Source organism: Miscanthus floridulus, chromosome 2, assembly GCF_019320115.1.
Source record: "Miscanthus floridulus cultivar M001 chromosome 2, ASM1932011v1, whole genome shotgun sequence".
Taxonomy (NCBI): Eukaryota; Viridiplantae; Streptophyta; class Magnoliopsida; order Poales; family Poaceae; genus Miscanthus; species Miscanthus floridulus.
This window is the reverse complement of record NC_089581.1, coordinates 116,923,915-116,946,498: the sequence shown is the minus strand read 5'-3', so window position 1 is coordinate 116,946,498 and position 22,584 is coordinate 116,923,915. Positions and strand designations below refer to the sequence as shown.

Here is a 22,584-nt window from a genome sequence, read left to right as displayed (position 1 = left end):
TACTATGACCCAAATATGTGATGATGAAAGCCAAATTTCATATTGATCCAAAGAACATGTGATGATGAAATGTACAATTAATGCAAACTTTACATGTGACGATGAAATGTAATATTATGTTTTAGTTTACTTTTACTTGTGTTGCTTGCGTGCATTGATCGAGCGAAAACTTTATAGTACGCGCGTGTATACGTATATTACTTTGCAGTGAATAATACATATTCGAAAACCAAATTAAAACAAAAAAGAATCATCAATTGAAATAAGCAGGAAAAGAAAAAAAAGACCCTTTAGTCCCGGTTGATAATACCAACCGGGAATAAAAGGGACCAGCCCAGGCGCTGGCGTGGCTACCTTTTTAGTCCCGGTTGGTATCACGAACCGGGACTAAAGGTCCACTTCTATTCCTAGCTACTAACCCTTTATTCCCGAACTCCTATTCCTAGCTGCGTAACCGGGAATAAGGGGGTTGGCAGCCGGGAATAGAAGCCCTTTTTTACTAGTGTTTCCTATCTAAGCATATGTGCAAGCTACAATCCAAACTCTTAGCACATATGTAGGGGGAGCAATTGCTACTATTTGGGGTTCATGAAACTTGTTCATATCCTTTTACACATGGTAGATATGCTTGGGCAAGCAAAATGGATTCAATTGGATTTCAATTCATATCTTTGTGTAAGGGTTGTCATCAATTATCAAAAAGGGGGAGATTGAAAGCTCTAGTTTGGTTTTGATGAATTGATGAACCCCTAAGTGCTAACCTAGTTTATCAAAGTGATTATGAGATAGGATAGCACTACTCCAAGTGGTGAAGCAAATGAAGATCATGACTTGATGATGGTGTTGCCATGGTGATGATCAAGTGCTTGGACTTGGAAAAGAAGTAAAATAAAAATAAAAGGCTCGAGGCAAATGTATAAGTGGTAGGAGCCTTTTTGTTTCGGTGATCAAGACACTTAGCGAGTGTGATCACATTTAGGTTCGATAGCCGTACTATTAAGAGGGGTGAAACTCGTATTGAAATGCAGTTATCAAAGTGCCACTATATGCTCTAACTCATTGCATTTGTATTTAGGATCTAGTGGAGTGCTAACACCCTTGAAAACATTTGTGAAAATATGCTAACACATGTGCACAAGGTGATACACTTGATGGTTGGCACATTTGAGCAATGGTAAAGAAGATAGAGTTGAAAAGGAGTTGGTCACGCTGGTCATAGAGTGATCGGACGCGTCTAGTATTATCGACCGGACTCTGGCTCAGAGAGCGACCGGGCACTGAGAAGTTACTGTTCTGCATCCGGTCAATGTGAGTTTGCTCGGTTTAGGTTTGCAGAGAATCGACCGGACGCGCCCGGTGTGAACCCGCGAGTCTCGGGTTTTCTATGCAAAAATTTATCAGACTCTAGGAGCGTCCGGTCCAGTCAGCCCAGAGCGGCTTTGGGAGCCCTCTAGACTCGACCGGACGCTAAGTCTCCTGCATCCGGTCTAGAGTGACTAGACACATCCAGTCGGCCCAGAGCGGCTCTGGGAGCTCTTTGGACTCGACCGAACGATGCTCATCCTTCATCCGGTCATCCACACCAAACGCGTTCGGTCGTAGTTGAGTGTGTTACTTGTGGCAGCAATGGCTACTTCATTTGAATGGGACACGTGGTGAATTGACAGCGACCAGACGCGTTCGGTGCACACGACCGATGCATCCGGTCATCCCATAGTCTGCCTAATAATTGAGCCAATGACTCTATTATTTGGGGGTGTCTATAAATACTATTTGGCTAGCTCAAGCTCACTCTCTTGGCCATTTGTATTGACATAGCAACCTTGTGAGCTTAGCTAAAGCCCTCCCACTCATCTCCATCATTGATTCATCATCTTTGTGAGATTGGGAGTGAATCCAAGTGCATTGCTTGAGTGTTTGCATCTAGAGGCACTTGGTGTTCGTATTTCGCTACGGGATTTGCTTATTACTCTTGGTGGTTGCCATCACCTAGATGGCTTGGAGCAGCGAGGATCGTCGAATGGAGGTTGGTGATTGTCTCTGGCTCTGATCGTGCTGATTGTGAGGGGTTCTTAACCTTTCCCCGGCAGAGAGCCAAAAGGTACTCTAGTAAATTGCTCATGGCTTGTGTGATCCTCATCTTGTGTTGGTTTTATGGCACCCTATTGAGGGTTTGGCGTGTGATGCCAATTAGCGCGTGAACCTCTAAGTTAGTGAATCGTCACAATGAGGACTAGCTTGTCGGCAAGCAAGTAAACCTCTGTAAAAATCATTGTTTTATCATTTGATTCTGAGGTGATTGTTCTTCATTGGTATTCATTCTTATGATTGATTGGTTCATTCCTCGATCCGGCGGTATAACTATCTTGCTCTCTATCTTTACATTATCGTAAACTAGTTATCAAGCTCTTTAGTGTAGTTAGTTATGAGAGCTTGTTAGTTTGGTTAGTGTGGCTCTTTAGTTAGCCTTTCAGAGCACACTAACTTAGTGTAGTGACATAGCCATTGTGTGGATAGAGACTATAGCCATTATGCGGCCCATGATGAAGAGGCCTGCGCGGATGCGACATATATGTAAAAACGCCCCTAAACTCTGGGGAAACTAATCTGCAGTCCATGTTACTATTCCAAGAGACAACACTTATGCAAAGGAACCCTTAGAACTATCTCTCCTTTATAACGGTGAGGCCCCCGACCACCCGCGCGCGCGCCGACACGGCGACGATGGCATTAGGCAGACACGCCGGCCAGCCAGGACCCACGCTGGCTCCACTAACGGGCCGACACCCATCTACAACCCTAGCGCCTACACTAGCCTAGCCTACAGGAGCGGTGGAGCTCACGGAAGTGGCGACCATGCGCGACAGTGGCGCGACCACGCCGGCCACCCTAAGCCACCGTGGGGTGAACTAGCTAGCATATAGCATCACTATAGTACCCTAGTTGTGGCTATGATGGTGGTTTGGTCGGAGGTTCCCCGAATAGGGCTGGCCACATGCGGGCAGTGGGATGCGGTGGCGCTCTGAGATGGCACGGTCACATCAGTGGCTACGGCAAGGCAGTAGAGGTGCAAGTGAGGTGCGCAGGGTGAAGTGGAGGTAAAGACGGAGCTCATGGTGAAGATGGATTGATGAGGGGTGGTGCGGTGGGTGGCTGCCCTCGGCAACAGCCGGTTCCGGCCTTAATGGCACGACGGAGGGGAAAACTCCAAATTGGAGTTTGTCATGGCTCAATTCAAAGCGGGGTGGGTACGGTTGGCACGCGGATGTCCAGGCGCAAACAAGGGCATGCGGGATTGAAGGCGAGCCTCTATGCCCTAGCACACCGTGGTCATGACGCGATGGCATAAAAAGAGGCGGTCGGTGCACAGAGGCGGGTAGGGGAGAAACAAGGGTCGGGAGGCGGTGAGGACGTGGTGGCTAGCTAGCGAGTGCACCTTGGCGCGATGTGGCTGGTGCAACCAGTGAGGCCCCACACCTGCCGCTAGCCGACGACACACGCACAAGGTCGGCGTGGTCCGCGCGTCGTAGTGTTATAAATGGCTTGGCGACGGCGGTCCGGCCCTGCTAGCACAACGCCCATGCGGACCAGAGATGCAGCGCGGTGCAGCGGCAGGCGAGAGTGGAATGGTGACGCGGCGGCATAGGGGCGCGGTGACCATGCCTACGCGAGGAAAACGACCAAGACCGTGTCATGCACGCTTTTTAAAGCATCGACCACGACTAAACCGTTGATCCAATCCCCAAATCACTTTTGCTATACCAAAGAGGGCACATTAGGCTACCAAAACAGGCCATGACACTACTCTTCTTCTTAACTAATTTTTTCTACAAAAATTGATGAGCACAGCAATGTCTACCCTTTTCAAAGTTCAAGAAATTTTCTAAGTTCTGAGTTTAACTCTATATTAAATTACATTTCTAAGCTATTAGAAATCTTAGCTAGTAATATCGTTTTTCGACCGCTGGTATTTCATCGTCATCTACAAAGTTTGTACTTCAAACTTTATTCAAGTATCACATACATGTTCTATAGCATTTTGCTTAATAAAAATTAGTTTTAAACCCTAAGTGATACAACATGATTATTAAATTAACTTTTATTTCGCACTTCCGTTGATCGTTTTGAGTCACAGAACTTGATCTACACTCTATATTATATGCATCAACACATAAACATAATGCCCATGACATGATTTAGCAAATGATTCACAGTGTAACACTAAGGGTGTTATAGCAAGCCTTGGTGACGTGCCGAATCATAGGATAAATTATTGTGTCACTTGTGCTTGATTTATATTACTTGAGGCTGATCTACCTGTGTGTGGTGTTCCCACCACTTTTCAGCCGTCGATCTATGATCTACTACCCTGTAGGAAGCTAAGAAATTTACCCAATCTAAATTTCGTTGGGTAGATTTTGAACTGTGAACTAATCTCTCCTGTAGGTGCAGCAGTGCCGCGCTCACAGTGCGATAGTGCCGCGGGTGAATTTGACTTCGGTTTGAATTGAATTTTTACAGTTCTATTCACCCCCTCTAGACGTTCCAGAGATCCTACAGTGAGGCCTTATTTAGTTTCTCCTCCTAAAATTTACTCCTTATCCCATCGAATGTTTAGACACATGAGTATGAAATATAGACTAAAATAACTAATTGCATAGTTTACGACTAATTTACGAGACGAATCTTTTAAACTTAATTAGTCTATGATTTGACAATGTGATGTTACAGCGACACATGTGCTAATAACGGATTAATTAAATTTAATAAATTCATCTTACACTATAATTTATTTTTTTTATTAGTACACAGACACCCCATCCAACACCTCCATTTAACACTTCACGTCCGGGATTTAAAAAGGGCTAAACCGCTCGCGCGACCTCCTTCTTTATTTGGCTCTCTCCCCTCTGGTCCCGTCCCCTTTTTTTACCCTCGCCTACCGGTCGCCTCACCCCGTCGTCCACCACGAAACGGGCAAGCGTCGGCCTCCACCGCCACCAGTCCACCTCCTCGGCTCCTCCTCCGTCCGGGTCACGCAGTTTCCCCGCCCCCGCCACTATAAAAATCCACCCCCAACCCGAACGCGCGTGTGTACGGTACACACGCGTGCACGGGCGGGCAAGCACCAGAAAGGAAAGCGGAGGCCGGCCGCGCGGTGGGCGCCAGCCGAGCCCTCCAGTTCACCACCGCCTTCTTGCCTCCTTCGCTTTGCCATTTTTGGTGAGCGCCCTCCCCTCTCAGATCTGCCTAGTTTTATCTCAGTCCCGTGGCATCCGATCCTCTCGTTTTTAAAAATTTCTCACCTTACCTCACTGTTGCTGCTGTTGGTTGGCTGGTTTGCGTTCGGTGCAGCTTGTTCGTGCAGCGTCCCTGGATTGGGCCCGCTCCCGTACGTTTCGGGAAGCCGCGGAGGGATCGGCCGGCCACGATGGTGCGGGGGAAGACGGAGCTGAAGCGGATAGAGAACGCGACGAGCCGGCAGGTGACCTTCTCCAAGCGCCGCAACGGGCTGCTCAAGAAGGCCTTCGAGCTCTCCGTGCTCTGCGATGCTGAGGTCGGGCTCATCGTCTTCTCCCCGCGCGGCAAGCTCTACGAGTTCGCCAGCGCCGCCAGGTGCGTCCTCCTCTTGCCATCCTTCCTCCGGCCTGCATGCTTCTCCCGAGTCCCGACCCACCGACGAATCTGAATACGAGTCCCGCGCGTTCCATCCGTTGTCTAGCTCGTTGCGCCCCGCAGGCCGCAGCAGTTGCTCCTTCGATTTCAAACTGTCGGTGGTGAATTTGACTTGATTTTTCTGGGATTTGGTTGAACTGGGTTTTCCTGCGGTTGGGTTCGCGCTTGGGCATTTCTCGCCGCAGTTTTGTAAATCCCACGCTTGCTATTATTGGAAGCCGCGAACTCCTGTAGCGCCTGCTCCACCCTCCCCCAAAAAATATCTGTACGGCCTCGATGCACACCAAGCGTTCTTTCTTGCCCCTGCCTCTCTCTGTCTCTCTCCTCCTGCGCCTTTGCTGCTACTGTTCCTTTCGCTCTCCCCAGCCACACCCATGTCCATCCCTGTTTTCGTGTCTCCTCCCATTTGAGACCTGGCGGACTGGCTGAAAACAGCAGGACCGGCAGGAAAAACAATTAAAGCCTGAAGAAATCGATGACAGCATCGTACATGGGGGCAACCCAATGCAATGCCAAGTCCTGAATGTTAGGGCCTTGTTTAGATACTATCCAAATTCTAATTTTTTTCATTCTCTCCATCACATCAAATTTTAGCCGCTTGCATGGAGTATTAAATGTAGGTAAAAAAAAAACTAATTATATAGTTTAGTTGGAAATCACGAGATGAATCTTTTGAGTCCACGATTGAATAATATTTGTTAAATAAGACAAAAATAGTACTATTTATCGGTTTGAAATTTTTTCACAATCTAAACGACGCCGAGGACTCGTTATTTCGAGTGTCACATCATATGTCAGGTGAAATTGTCTTATGGACGGAGTGTTCGGATAAAAAACAAATTACAGAATGGTAGGACGAATTTATTAAGCGCAGTGAATACATCATTAGCACATGTGTTACTACAGCACTATATGGTTAAATTATAGTCTAATTAAGTTTAAAAGATATCTCATAAATTAGTCGTAAATTATATAATTAGTTTTTTTTTTCTATATTTAATACCCTATATATACAAACATTTGATGGGATAAAAAGTAAAAGGAACTAAACAAGGCCGAGTGAAAAGAGGCAGGCGTGGCCAGTAACTGCGTGGAGGATAGCTGCCCATGGCTAGTACAACAAACGGAGAAACATCGCCATGTGACTTCTGGTCGCTTGCCTTGTTCCTCCAGCCAGCCAAAGGCACTCTTTTCTTGGTATGGAGTAGTGGTACCGAATGACTTTTCTTGCTTGTGTTCTCCAATCACATCAGTTCCGGACGAGGTATATGATGGCTTGGGCCTCACCTCATTTTGCTGTGACGGTCGCTACAGTTTGTAGTAGCATATTAAATTATTTGGTTTATTGGTTTGCGTGCTTTTGGTCTGGGTTTATTGGTTTCATCCAAAGGTTAAGAAATATAGTACATGCGATATTGTAGTTTCAGCAAGATTTCTACCTTCGATTTTATGAGAAATAGGTCTGGTGACCTGAATGTCTTTATCTTCTCTAGTTTCAATTAGTTTCTCCTGTTTTACTGTGAGTATTCCATCTTAATTAATCTTTCGTTGGGTAGGTTAGGTTTAAAGTTTTAAACTAACTTGACTTCTTATTGCCTTTATATGTATATGAAATCTGACCCTTATGAACATATGAGAACAAACTGTCTTGGTTGGTTATCATCTTAACGGTTTTATCCAATATATATGCTTGGCAGATGCTTAAATTAATAATCTATAACATATTCTGATGAATTGTTTTTCCATGTTCCAACCAAATTTACGCACACAACCAATTCTCCTTTCCGTACATCATTCCATGCCCATATCTGCACAAACCTTTGGGATTGGTTCAGCCTTGATAGTCCATTGTTTGATGATATAATATTATATTAGCTAATAAGAGTAATTATTGTTAGCAATCACAAACTGTACATGGTGTGTATTCCCTTTCATACAATCCAAGATGACTTTTTTACTGTGCTGGAGCCATCCCCTTTATTCACCATGGTTTTCTCCAAACAATAAACAGTATTATACGCATTCTGAACATGTTACTACTGGGGTTGCAGTGAATCCGATTTAGTTTGGTTAGTTCTTGAGATGATACACCTCGGTTATGAGGTTTCATTTATCAGTACTGGTTGATTAGGAGATATTACAGAAATCATCAAGTGTTACGTGTAATATAATTTTTTCCAGACCATGTAACGTTTTGTTGAGCCCTCATTCAGTTAACCCTTATCCTTGACTATTAATGATCTTGTTCTGAAAATTTCACTAACTGAAGTGTAAGAGTTATGAAGCTATAGAGAACTAGAGTCATATGTATGTCGTGTAGGTTGCCAGATTACTCATTAGGTCAAGCTATCTTACATCACAGTTTGGAGCTTTTGTTGAGACGATACCTACATTTGAAAACAATAATCCATATATTTTAGTTGTAGGTACGTCCAATTATCTCTCGAAATAAAAAACATACTACTGCCAAGTTTTGCTTGAATGAAGCATGTGATAATGGCATCTATTTTCCTTACCAGAGATTTGGTTTTGTTCTTGTCACACTGTAGTTTTTCAGATTGTAGCCAAGTGGATTTTGCTTGACGATACCCATAGCATGAGGTGAAGAACCATTATTACAGCCCCCAAAACTTGCACTCGACCGGCATGTTGATTTTGCTTACAAGTTATTATAAGGCGGGTCTCAATAGGATTTCATTCTCGTTTAATGCTATGACACATCAGTAAATTTTGTTGAGTGGGCGGGTTAATTATGAAGAGATATAGAAAGTTTCATAGAGTTTCATCTAGATGGAACCTATTGTCACAGTTACCAACACAAAAGCTGATGTGTCAGTCTTGTAACTGTGTTATGAAACCTCCCATTGAGATTGGCCGAAGAAGCACAATTATATCTATTACTATCTAATTACAAGTGTTAAAAGAAGCCATCACATTCATGGAGAGTTCTTAGAAATTTCCACATAACTTAAAAGTAAAAGCGCCTACACCATTTGATTTTAAAATGATCTAATAGCATATATTAAAGCAACGAGTCCACAACCAGAAACTGTAACTTCTCCTAGTGACGTGAGATTCTCCTAGTGTTTTGGCATTCAACATTTATTATAAACCTTTCCTACCAAATGCCTCCTAGCTAGTGAGGATTTCCATGAGCTATGACTAGTGGTAGTGTTTTTATTAATACTTAAAAACACTAGGAGAACTCCACCATTTTGTTAGTGATGTCTAATACAATTAATAAATAGCGAATTCAGAATAATAAATTTAGGAAAATTAGCAATTTGATTTTCATATGAGTTGGAAAGCAAAAGGTACCTAAATTAAGAGTTCATGTAAAACGCAATCATTGAAGCCAAAATTTGAATAAAACTGCGCAAAACTAATAATTGATTTCCAAACGAATTGGAAAGAAAAAAATCCAAATAAATAGTCTATATAAAATTCAATTATTAAATAGCTAAATTCAAATTTCAAAAAAAATAGTAGTTTTAATTTCATATGTTGGAAAACGCCTAAAAATTAGTGTATTAGTGTAAGTAAGTTAATAGTTATGGTTAATCGAATATATTTCATTATAAATGTTACGTTTGAGCTATACCGTTACTATTGATCACATTGAAATGGTGCCATTACAATTCTTCACCTCTCTAAACCGTCCCACTTTATATGTATTCGATGATGTTAGGCCCATGTGCAAAAGTGCCCCATGGTCTTCCTATTTCTATCTTTTTATCTTTCTTACTTCTTTAGCCCCCTCCTCTATGGCCGCCATGCTTGACCTCATCTCTTTTCCCACCCCAAATAATGGGTGTGTAAGACCTCCTTGCCCTTTTCTAGCATTGACCTCTTGCGTCCGCCGCTGACATTGGCCTCACTGCGCTACTCCTCCGCTAGACCTTGCGTTCCCAAAGGTGGCTGAACTCACAGAGCACGGCGAGCTCATCAGGCACTGAACGACGATGACAAGCACACACCACATGGTGAGCTCAAGCGCTCTGACCCTGCTACCACTAAGCGAGATGCAAGAGAACATTGTAGCGAAGAGCTTGGAGACTGGGGAGGTCTTAGCGACATAGATGTCACCAAGGAGGAGGCAAAGGGAGATGAGGTTGGCCACATGGGCTTGGCCACCATCGGGGATGCTGGGTCGAGCATTCCCTAGCTCCGTGCTTGTTGGTTCCATTCTCCACTACTACAGAAATTTTAATGGAGGCGGGCAAAAATGGTAATGGAGGCGGTTGCAATGCAATCAAAGGTCATGGTAAATCGTGATTTAATGGAGGCGGTTGCCCTGTCCGTCTCGATTAATCCATTAACGGAGGCGAGCGTATTAGGGTGCCCGCCTCCGTTAATCATTTAAAAAAAAATAAAAAGCTCGGGCGAGCCCAATCGAGCCCACCGCCGTCGTGTCCACGCTGTCGCATCTAGCTCGAGGCTCCCCGCCGTGGCCGGATGTGGACCCACCGTCACCGAATTGGGCCTCGCGGTGGCCGGATCTGGCCTTGCTGTCGTCGGATCTGGACCCGCCGTCGTCGGAGAAGGACCGACCGGCTACAGATCTGCAACGAGGAGAGAGGGATGAGTGAGGGAGATGAAGAGAGGAAGGGGGAGATGGGGAGAACTGATCTACCTCCACCGCGCGTTGCCCGGAGGACGAGGGGGCCGGGGGCCGCGTGTTGCGCTGGAGAGGAAGGAAGGGACCGCCCGCCGCGCCGAAGGAGAGGGAGGAGGGAGCCGGGGCCATGCCGCCGCCCAGATCCGGGCCCGCGAGCCGCTGCCGCTGCCGTGCCGGAGGAGAGGGAGGAGGGAGCCAGGGCTGCGTCGTCGCCCAGATCCAGGCCCTCACGCCGCAGTCGCCGCCCCGTGCCCAGCACGCCGGTGCCGCCGGTGGGGGCTGCCCCCGCGCCACCGAGAGAGGGAGAGAAAGGAGGTGTGAGTGAGGGAGGAGGGGCGGCGCTGGGTCAGCCTCGTGAGGAGGGAGAGGGAGGGGCTCAGTCTGAGAAAGAGAGAAGTGAGGAGAAACCCTAAGTCTCCTTGTATTTATAGTCGAAGATGGTTATTGGGCTGGCCTGGGCTAGTTGGGCCTCGACCTTTTTGGAGGCGGGCATTATAGTGTGCCCGCCTCTGGAAATTGTCTTATGGAGGCGAGCATCTTTAGCCAACCGCCTCCGAAAATAGATTATTTTTTGAGGCGGTTGTGCAACGGTGACTGCCTCCGTTAATACATTAACGGAGGTGGTTGCTTGAATGATTAACCAAGGCGATCGCGTTAAGGTAATGCCTCCATTAAACATTAACCGACGCGGCCGCTCGGGAGGCTGACCTGGCTAGGGATTAACGGAGGCGGGCAAAAAGGGCGCCCGCCTCCATTCAAAAAAGGGTGCCACCACCTAAAAGGAATCCTGTAGTAGTGCTCGCAGGCTTCTCAGTTGTGCTCGCACTCACTGTGCTACATGTGGAGACATCGAGAGAGATAGGGTGGTAGGGAGTAGATGATAAGTTTGATGAGTGGGGCCCATGCAATAGTTAGTGGGAGAGGGACAAAATAGGGGCATTTTTGTCCATGCAAAAATATGGTAGCCTAGAGTGAGTCAAATCGCATCCCAAACATATGGCAGGTAGATCTCAGTTGGATGTAGAATTATAAAAGCACCGGTCCAATATGAAGAACAGTAAATGGTATAACTCGGAAGAGCGATGACATTTATAATGTCATAGATCTAACTGACCTAAAATTTTAAACAAAATAGTCATCTCTTTTACTCTCAAAGGCCAAAAGCAATCACAATGATCCTATAGATCTAGATTGTAGTGGTCTAGATCTATCAAAAGATATAGGAAAAAAATGTAAAGAATCCAATATAGATAGAACAAGTATGGAAAGAGATAATAATATATAATTCATTCAATACTACAATCCGATTTTTGTGGTGGTAATAAAATTCAAGGAAACCAGATGCAATGTTTTTGGTAGGGGTTACATTCATGCACGTGTTCTATCCAAACCGGATACAAATGCCTTAGCACACCCATAAAAAATCTTCAAAGCACTTTCAATCCCCCCACCGGTCTCTTCACCTGTCATGCTCTATACCTTGCAATCTTAGTCATCGCAACTTAGCTCTGAGTTCATTGACTTGCTCTTTATGCACGTTCCTATCTTGAAAGCTTTGGCATCACTAACATCATCAACTAAAACAATCAGAATGTGTTGATTCCAATGCGCGTGGCTCAAATATGAAGACTTTTATGGCTGCAACCTAGGGGAGGGAATAGGTACCAACAACCGAGATTATGATGAAATCATGAAAGCATATATACTTTTGATATCTTATGTGTAATTGGTCCATCTATTTCTAGATGCACGTGCATGAGAAAGCTCGTGTGAGCAGCACAATACACATCATTTGGCTTTTTTCTTCACCAGAAGCTGGTTACAAGTGAGAACATACATGGTCACAACATGGCCAATTGCAATGCAGTAGAGTGGCATGGCACATGGGTTGCAGGCATGATATTGGTAGCTTTCGGTAGTTTCTTTGTGACGGCTTGAGGCGGCAACGGATGTTGGCACGATGACAAGGCCGATCAGTGACTGCTTGAGGTAGTAATGGCTCTAACAAACACAAGCAACCATTACTACAGAATTGGACATCACCGTCGGCCCCATCACTGCCAGATTTTAAGAAATCGATAGTGATAGCCCATCGCTGTTGATTTTTTGCTAAAACCGGTAGTGATAGGACCAAGCGATATTGATATTCAGGTCTTTTGTTGATTTGAGCCAAGAACCGACAGTGATATTGGGTCATCACTGCTGGTTTTTGCCAGGAACTGACACTGATACTATCACTGTCGGTTCATGGCTTGAACCAACAGTGATGCCGCAAGAAAACTTTATAAGTTTGTCATATGATGTCCGATGAAGACGAACTTTACATCAAAGTTGTAGTACTCAACGAGATCTACAACTTTGTAGTTCAAACTTTTTTTAATTTGAGAACATTTGGATGTTCAAATATTTTTATTTGAAATCATCTATCTAACGAAAATTACGTTTGATTTCTAAAATTTAAAATTTGAATTTTTTAAACGACCTCGAATAGAGAAATGGCCAAAACAAAAGTTGTAGATCTCGAAAAGTTATGCAACTTTGTAGTTGACAACTTTTTTATTTGAAATCATTTACTACTTTAAAATACTATTTGAAATTATTAAAGAACTCTTATTTCTCTTTTTAATCTTTGGCTAAAATTTGTAACTAGTCTTTCTCCCTCATACTAATTTGAAATTTGATGATTTTTCCCTAAAAAATTCTAAAATCATGCTCTATCAATTTATTGTGTTCTTACAACTATTATTTTATTCATCTTTTCATATGACTTTGTTTTATCTATTTTAATTTTGAATTTAAAAAAATGTTAACTTCAAACGTTATTTTAGAATACTAAATAATTTCAGCTGAAAAAGTCATGAACATAGAAGTTGTAGAATTTATCAAGATCTACAACTTTTATTCTAGTCATTTTTCCATCCAATAAAGCGGTAGTAACATTGTTCATAAATGTTACATATCCCTCTTATAGTTTCATAAACTATAATAAGAGGGATATGTAACATTTGTGAACAATGTTACTATCACTATGTCAGATAAATAAATGATCAAATGACAAAAATAAAAGTTGTAGATCTCGAAAAGTTATGAAACTCTGTAGTTGATAACTTTTTGAGTTGAAATCATCTTGTCAAGGAAAACTATGTTTAAATTTCTAAATTTTAAAATTCAAATTTTATAAACGACCTCGGATGGAGAAACTACCAAAATAAAAGTTGTAGATCCCAAAAAGTTATAAAACTTTGTAGTTGACAACTTTTTGATTTGATTTAATCTTATCAAGGAAAACTATGTTTGAATTTCTAAAAAATTGAAATTTAAATTTTTTAAATGCCCTCGGATGGACAAACAGCAAAAACAAAAGTTGTAGATCTCAAAAAGTTATGAAACTTTGTAGTTGACAACTTTTTGATTTGAAATCATCTTGTCATAGAAAACTATGTTTGAATTTCTCAAATTTAAAATTCAAATTTTGTAAACGATCTCGGATGGAAAAACCACCAAAATGAAAGATGTATATCTCGAAAAGTTATAAAACATTGTAGTTGACAATTTTTTTATTTGAATTCATTTAGGGTCCTAAATACTAATTTTAAAATCAGATGAACATAAAATGACTAGGACGAAAATCTCATTTGAGCACAGACAACTTGTAGGTGGAGTGGTCAGGGGCTGAAGATGCGAAACAAGAGCGTGAAGCGCGCGTTTTTCGCGTGAAAATCGCGTGACCTGTGGGGCAGAACTGGCCGAAATAACATGCTTTCGGAGGCGCTCGTCTTACTCTAGACACTAAGCACCTTGAAAGTTAGCTACATCGGATAGTTTCGTCGAGCACACTCTAAGGGAGAACTCAAAACAATCCACGTTTTACATCCAGAATCTAATAATGAGTACGAGCTTACAATACTTAGTCCATTTCATACAACAAGAGGTCTAAGAAATTATTCATTGCAATACCAGAGTTCAGAGTGCGATAATTAAACTGCAGAATGAAAATAAGCATCCAGTGGAAACGACGATACAAGGATCCGTCTGTGCCCACCAGAAGAATCCTCCACACAAGAGCTACTCCTCAAGCTGCACCTGCAACAGGGGTAAAATAAACCCTGAATACACAATGTACTCGCAAGACTTACCAGACTAGTGGGCATAGTTTTCTGACTTCAAGGAGTATGATAGGCAATATAGATTTGTTGTTTTCTTTTTGTTTGCGAAAAGCATTAGTAATAGTTGATCCTTACAGTCAAGTTTTATTAGCAGTCATGATTACTTCATTAGCTAACCATTATAGTAAGCACATGTTCTACTTTCAAGCAGGGTTGAGCCATCAGAACCATTTTATCATCTTTCATCTTCCAGTTCTTACTATGGTGCTAGACCATAGCCAAGTCGTACCATCTCACGGAAACGACGATTCGTGAACCATTATATTCCAGCTGGGTATCTCGAAACACACGTCCCGTTTGTACCCCAGGCATAAATAAGACCAACCCATTTTACTCCTGTCATGGGGTCTAGGTCTCCATCCAAACTTAGACTCCAAGCCCCCACACTTGAGACCCGGTCTCAGTATGGTGCTTAGACAACCTGTTACACCAACCAATACCCATACCATATCCTTGCCCTGTGTCCATTTTTTCTTTCATCATTTTATTATGGGAGTAATTATAATAATCATCTATTGTGAGTGATGGTAGGTTACTCACGCTACCGAAAACCTAAGTATAGCAGCTACTCGAACCGGTACTAGTAGGACTCTTAGGATAGGTATATCTATGCATGTGGTTTCTATAAAATTCCTGTAACGTAAATGCACCACACATATATATACGGTGAATTATAAAATAAAGGTTATGCACCAGGGCTTGCCTTGGGCAGGCGCGGTGTCAGTTGAGTTAGTCAGTGGTGGCTCTGGGATCTCCTCCTGCACGAGAATCTCCTCCTCGTACTCCTCGACGATCTCCTCGAACTCATGATCGCCGGTGGTCACGATCTCTGCCAACTCATTCTCTACATGCATGCGATGACGATGCAACACTTAGCATTTATGCAACAGTAACTCTTAACATAAGAATACGCATACTAAGTTACTAAGCTAGCTCTAATAACTAAGGTACTAAGCTAACTATCATTTTTACCAAGCGAAGTGTTGGGTTCAACTAACAAATACCTAGCTTTACAAATGAAGAATATATCTTTATTCCTACTAATGGTTCCATGTATATTGAAACAAAGAATATTTAACTACCCTAATGCTTAGTCTATTCTAAAGCTACACAAATTACAGTGAGCACATAATAATACAATGAAGCTACCGTAAAAATTTTAGGACTAAAGCTATCACTAATTTATCACAAAAATTATTACAATAATTCTCCTAACAATATTAAATATTTTCAAATGATTTAATAGCTCCTGGTACAACATGTATATATATGAACTAAATATACTAACAGATAGAGCATAATTTTAGGAACCTAACAAAATTTGTTTCACAATTTTTGGACACCTACATGATTTTATATGATTTATCAAAGATCAGCTCAAAAATTAAATTAGAAAACTATTTCTAATTCCTTAAGAAAAAGAAAAATGAAATCTTCTGCGTAGCCCACGCGACAACGGCCCACGCGGAGATGGCCCGCGGCGGGGAAATCCCGCGTGCGCTGACGTTTTTGTAAAATAGGCATCGCACTTATCTCAAATTACAACTAAGTACTAACACTACTTCCCCCTCTCTCAAAACTTCTCACTTAACCCCTTGGACTTTCCCTAATTCACCAGCGCACACCCCCGATGACTCAGTGCACTATGGCGTGGCGAGCGGCGGCATTGAGCGCTTACGCCGGCCACCTAGGACCTGCACGGGCCCACGTAATGGGTCGATCACCATCTCTGACCCAAGTGGCTACGCTAAGCAACGGTGAGGGGTGATGGAACTTGTTGGGAAAGGCTGTAGTGGCGCGGCCATCCGTGACGGCAGCACCACTGTTTCGGTGAGCTAGGGCAGCTATAGACCTAATCGGTTATCACGTGAGCATCAGGAGGCTATCATGGACCAGTCCTAGGTGACAGTTGAGGCGGAAGAAGACGAAGAGAGGCTGGCCACGTGTAGTCGAGCCGTGCGACGGCGCACCACGACAGCACGGTCGCGTCAACGACGAATGGTAGGTGGTAGTGGTTCGACTAAGGCGCGCAAGGTGGAGAGGGGGTTAAGGCGATGCTAGTGGTGCAGGTGAATTGGCTCGGAAGGACGATGGGAGAGCTGCCTAAACCCACGGCCAGACATGGCCTTATCGGCACGGCGGCGGGGAAACTCCAAAATTGGAGCTCGACCGGGCGCCATTCAAGGCGAGGTGGGGACGGGTAGCTAGACAGCTTGATGTCGGGGCCAACAACGCGACAAATCGACTTGAGGTGATCTCTCCCTAACAAATTTATTGGCGCGGCTCGACGGCGGCAGCAGAGGGAGAAAGAGAGAGACGGGGAGCGGCAGGTGGGTTGGGCTCGTCCTCGCCTTGGTGGGACGCGAGCGGCGCGATTAGGACACCCACGCGCAGGCCCTACGGACAAGGCTTGCGCGTGTCCGACCGGCGTGGCCTGTGTGGCTACAGTGTCTTAAATGACAAGGCGACAGCGGCTCGGCCACATGCGCGCAGTAGTGGCGCCCTTGAACTCGGCCGGCAGCGACGCAAGGGTTACAGTGGACAGGCGCAGACGCGACGACGATGCGACGGCAATGGTAACGTCGCGGCGCGAGGCTAGTCGGTAGTGCGGCAAGGCGATAGCAGCGCAGCGCGGCCATGGCGGCACCAATGGCAGCAACGTGAGGCTGGGCAGCAAGGCATGGTGGGGCCAACGACTCGCTCCGGACGGCCTCAGCCAAGCCCAGGCGGCCCAACCGGCCAAGCGTGGCGGCACGGAATGACTGCGCGGGACGCGACCATGTGCGCGGCGCGGGGTGGCCGCGCGGTGACCGCGTGCATAGCGCCGACCATCCCAAGACTATGATGCACACGAATTTTAACGCGCCCAAAACGACTAAATGGTTGCCCCATGAGCCAAATCATATTCACTATGCTCAAGATGGCACATGAGACTACCAAATTGAGCTATAACACTATACCACCCTTTAACCCAATCTCTTAAAATAATTTGCTAAACATAGCAATGTCTAACTGTTGACAGACTTGGAAATTTTCTAAGTTTTGAGCCGAATTTGATTTCAATTTGTGATTTCGACGCTAGTAAAAATATTAGCTAGCAATATCATTTTTCAACAGCAAGTATTTCACTGTCATCTACGGAGTTTGTACTTCAAACTTTACTTAAGTATCACATATATGGTCTATAGTATTTTTGTTCAATAAAAGTTAGTTTTAAACCCTACTTGATATACATGAACATATTGAATCAATTTTCGTTTAACATTTTTATTGATCATTTTAAGTTACAAGAAATTTATCTACACATTCTATCACATGCATTAACACATAAATATGATACTCATGACATGTTTTAGTAAATGATTTAGGGTGTAACATCGAGGGTGTTACAACTTGTGACTTGCGACATGCGACCGTGTGCCTGTCCAATGGGACCTCTCCCAGAATTAAAAAAAATTCTTTTTTATTTTTTCAGCCTGTTTTTTGGATTTCCTAAAAATCACATCACTGTCGGTTCATAAGAACCAGCAGTGATGTCAATTCCACATCACTGTCGGTATGTCACTGCCGGTTTAAAATCTGGCAGTGAAGGGGGTTTATGAACCGGCAGTGATGTCAAGATCTGGGGTAGTGAACATCTTTATGAATTTGATGACATTTTTAGAGAAAAGAAGCAAGTATAGATACACAATACATTGCACAGGATGATCTAGAATTTAAATTTATAAGACATAAACAGCATGGTTATGAACCGAACAATTTCTGTTAGTTTGGAGAAGAGTTGACCAAGAAATTGAGCTCATTAAGAGGATTCTAAAGCCTATCTTGATTTGACCTCAATAGAAATACAAGGGATATGACAAGAGAAAAGGGATACAACAATAGCTTTAAGTGAAGGAATTGTTTGACTTGGTTAACAATCAATCAAACTTCATACAGAACTATTTACAAAAGATACTTTGAAGTAAAAAACCTCAAATGTTATAGAAACTACATGAAGTTCATGCCCATAGAGGCAGTGGGATGCATATAAAGAGGATAATTACAATGAATCAAACATACATAACTGTTTGCAAAAAAAAGATCAAGTGAAAATGATCCTAAATGTTAGAACTGAAAAAAGCTCGCTAGGCACGTTACTTGTGCGGGCCACCTTGCCAGCTCATAATGCATACATGATTTAGGGCTGAAGGGAGGAGTTCAGATGAGCGCAACAAAGTTCATAATACCAATTAGCAAAACACAGTTTATGTCATTTTCCATCTATACAACATCATGAATATCCAGTGGTATATATAATAGAAGAAATTTCTTTGCTAATGGATGCATCCAAATGTTGTTCTATACATGGTAAATCTTTTTTTAGACGTATGCATGGTAAATCTGAGTATATAATAAATGCAGATACTTGATTTTCTTGAAAACAAAATCACATTGACATCATAATTAATTACCAAAAGTAAGATACATGCAATGGCACGTGTACAAGTTTCTATCTAATAATTATACTTGCATCTGGTCTCTGCAAGTTGTCACATTGAAATGATTTATTTTTCTTCAGCAAACACTGAATGTAATTTTGCCACTGAGTATCAAAATCGTGTCGTCCCATGTAAAGCTGGATATCGAGCTGTCTCGGCTCGGCTCGGTAGGATAACGAGCTGGCTCGGCTCGGCTCGTTATACCTAACGAGCTAAAAAACTAGCTTGGCCCGGCTCGGGAAAAAGCTCGAGCTAGCTCGTTTGGCTCGTGAGCCAGGGACAAAAAAATGTAAAATGAAGACTACCATACATTTCAACGAGTCATACATGATACACCACATATTTATCCATCATACATGCTAGCAGCAAGCATCATATGCATACACATGCAATAGAGTACAAATTAGGTCCATCGTCCATGTCTCCATCACATATTCATCCATGCAAATTGCAAAGTACGACATCAGCTAGATAGGAAGGGCGCATAAACATAAGTACATAACATAAGTTAACATAGCAGAATGACACATTGTTGAAGTTCCATCATTCTGTATTTCCATGCAAACACACAAAAGGCATGGTCAGTTAAGACTTCTCCAATGGCAAAATGTCCCTCGTTCAGTCCTTCCCCCTTTCCTATAGGTCAATAACAGTACAACAAACAACACTGTGTTAACAAGATGATACGCAACAAGAAAAAAAAAGAATGCACAAACTGAGCACATGTACCCCACTAGACACTAATTGCTGGACACCATGCATTTTGGGAATTCAATAGACTCGACATCATCTTCATCATCTCCAACCTAAAAATAGCAAAAATATTAGCATGTCACAAGACAAACAAAGTTGAACAAAGAGAACAAGGTATATACTTATATATATGAATCCATACCACGAGAGGATGATTGTTGTCATCATAAGTGCCCCTTATCCAGCTAGATGCACACACTAATGCATGAACTGTGGCTGGCTTTAAAGAGCTTCTGTAGTCATCAAGAACTCGACCTGCATTACTGAAGGTGCACTCTGATGATACACTGCTCACTGGAACAACCAAGAACCTCTTTGCCAAGCTAGACACAACTGGAAATCTATGACAGTTCACATTCCAATATCTGAGTAAGTTGAAATGCTTGTTATCTATGGGCTCATTTGGTTCATCTAGATAAATTAGCAGCTCAGATTTTGAACTTTCTGTAACACTAGATTGCAAAAATGACTGGAAATCACTTGCAATAGAAGCCATTGAGCTGGTTGTATCAAGTGAAGCTAAGGTTGATTGCCTGTTCGTGCCATTGTCACCCATCTTTTGCCGATTTAATATCTCATACTTGTTATAGAGCCTTTCCAACTCTTGGTTGATGTCATTAATCTCAATTTCGCACCTAACTGGGTCAAAAATCTGTACAAAACACCATTTAATGTACCTCATCTTGAACCTAGGGTCAAGAATTGTAGCAATAACCATAACATTGTTCTTCTCCTCCCAATATTTATCAAATTTTTCCAACATAGCAGCAGCCATACTCATCAAATATGTATCTCCAGATTGCTGTGCTCCTATCAATGCTCTCTTAACTTTCACTATGTAAGGATAGAAACAATTGACAGTTGGATAGAGTGACCCAGAAAATGCAATAGTGGCCTCTGCCATTGTTCCTAATATTGGCCTAATTTTTCCAAACAATACCCAATCTGAATCTGAAGGTTTTCAAACATAGCTGGTGTCTACGTCTTTGTAATAACCAAATGCATCCTTATAGGCAATGCACGCATCTAGCATTTTATAAGTTGAATTCCACCTTGTTTTAACATCCAAAGCTAAACCTCTTCCTACTTTGACAGAATAATTGTTGCATACTTCCACAAACTTATACATGCGAGATGGAGACCTCTTAAAGTATTTCACTGTGTTCCTCAAGCAAGTTATCAAATTATCTATTGGTTGGAGGCCATCATTAACAACCAAATTGACTATGTGAGCAGCACAACGAATATGAAAGTAATTAGGATCAAATACTGAATTCTTTCTAGCAAGAAGCTTTGCCTTCAAATTTGTAACAGCCGTATCGTTGTTTGTAGCATTATCAAGAGTTATTGTTGTGACCTTGTCTTCTATTTTCCATTCTACCATACACTCAAAAACAGCCTGAGCTATGACAATACCAGTGTGGGGAGGATCCACCTCGATAAAGTTCAAGACACGGCATTGCAAAACCCAATTCTCATCTATATAATGTGCCACCAAACACATGTACTGAAGGTTTTGATTAGACGTCCATAAATCAGTGGTTAAACTTATTGATTCTGCCTCTTTTAGACTCCTCTTGAGTTGGTTTTTTTCAGATTCATAAACCCTTATGCATTCATTTTTTATAGACTTCCTACCAATAAATTCATAGTTACCATTCATCCATTTCATCAAGTTATTAAACCATTTATGCTCTACCATCCTAAATGAATACTCATGAGCAATTATCATCTTGGCAATCAATTCTCTAGTGTGCTCATGATCATATTCAGTAGGATTAACAACAAGAGAATTGCCATCATCTGGACCAAAGTTTAGTGTACCTTGAGCTTTAGCCTTTGCCAACTTGTTCTGATATTGTGTGCAATTACCCAGGTGCCAGTTCAGAGTTGTTGTAGTACCACCTGGATGGTACACATAACTCCTATAGCAGAACTTACACTTTGCCTTTGTCTCCATGACACCCCTCTCCTTCTTGGATGGGACATTGACAACCTTAAAATGTTTCCAGCAATTAGCCTTTTTGCCTCTTGCTATCTTGCACTTGGGAGACAATGTAACACCAGCTTTTTTCCCTCCTGTCTTTGCCTTCTTAGCCTTTGATGTGCCATCATCAACCTCATCACCCCTCTGGCTTCCACTTCCACCATCAACTGTAGGTAGGCTTTCAGACATATCATCCCTATGGTCGAAGCTGTTATCATCGTCCTCATCTTCTAAAACTTTCTCCAATGGCTGCACAAAGAAACATACATGTATTAATGTATAGCTGAATCATTACTATTGCATTAAAAATAAAGTATGACATTCTTCATTTTTGGGGATAAATTCATTATCTGGATAGCAATAATTAAATAATCTAGATAGCAATGATTCCTATAACTATGGACCAATCAATGAATCAAGCAAATTCAACTTTCAAGTCTGTACTGTACGAACTAGTATTTGGAAACTAGATAACATACCACCACGTCCATGGACAGAGTGGGATTCGATGAAGACCGAGTGCTAGTTCGTCGTCCACAAAGCTTACTCCTTGACTCCAAACTTGGAGGACGCGGCGATGCACTATTCTCGCCCTCCATGGCCGCAGCTGTGGGCCTGGAGCACAGCAGTCAGCAGGTCAGTAGCAGTTCGGCAATCGGCAAAGGAAGATCTAGAGGAAAAAGGAGAGAGGAGTGACCGAGTGAGGACCAGAACCAGACCTGCTCGCAGACGGAGAGGCGCTGGTCGCGGCCGCCTGACTTGCGGTTGCGGCGTCGGGCGTCTCGCTCGCCCCGTCGTCGCCGCGGTCCCGTGCTGGCCCTGCTGCAGTCGCGAGCTTGCGGCGGCCAGGCGGCTATGCGTGAGCGGTGAGCCCCTGAGGAGGCTTAGGGTTTTGTTCTGTTA

At 43.1% G+C, this 22,584-nt stretch overlaps 2 protein-coding genes across 3 annotated transcripts in view; one reads left to right on the top strand and one right to left on the bottom strand.

Moving 5' to 3' along the window:
- Positions 1-4,957: 4,957 nt before the first annotated feature.
- The window catches only part of LOC136528370 (MADS-box transcription factor 56-like), a 29,194-nt gene continuing 11,567 nt past the window's right edge, over positions 4,958-22,584 (top strand). The window contains exons 1-2 of one of the 2 annotated variants that reach the window (XM_066521339.1): positions 4,958-5,223; positions 5,356-5,616. In XM_066521339.1, coding sequence (XP_066377436.1) covers positions 5,432-5,616 — 185 coding nt within the window. In that variant the 5' untranslated portion in view covers positions 4,958-5,223; positions 5,356-5,431. The remainder of the gene's footprint in view (positions 5,224-5,355; positions 5,617-22,584) is intronic. The other variant, XM_066521331.1, reaches the window with a different exon arrangement.
- Positions 19,682-22,172, bottom strand: LOC136513495 (zinc finger BED domain-containing protein RICESLEEPER 2-like). The gene is made up of 4 exons (XM_066507491.1): positions 22,161-22,172; positions 21,519-21,930; positions 19,837-20,645; positions 19,682-19,747 (listed from the first exon to the last, which is right to left on the bottom strand). The coding sequence occupies exons 1-4, from the start codon at positions 22,170-22,172 to the stop codon at positions 19,682-19,684; spliced, it is 1,299 nt and encodes a 432-aa protein (XP_066363588.1).

What these genes read in the sequence shown, in the direction of transcription:
- LOC136513495 (XM_066507491.1), bottom strand. An exon ending in GGCAAAGGCTAAAGCTCAAG is followed by an intron (nt 20,646 to 21,518) that starts GTACACTAAACT and finishes GAAAACCTTCAG; the next exon opens with ATTCAGATTGGGTATTGTTT. An exon ending in ACAACAATCATCCTCTCGTG is followed by an intron (nt 19,748 to 19,836) that starts GTATGGATTCAT and finishes TGCTATTTTTAG; the next exon opens with GTTGGAGATGATGAAGATGA.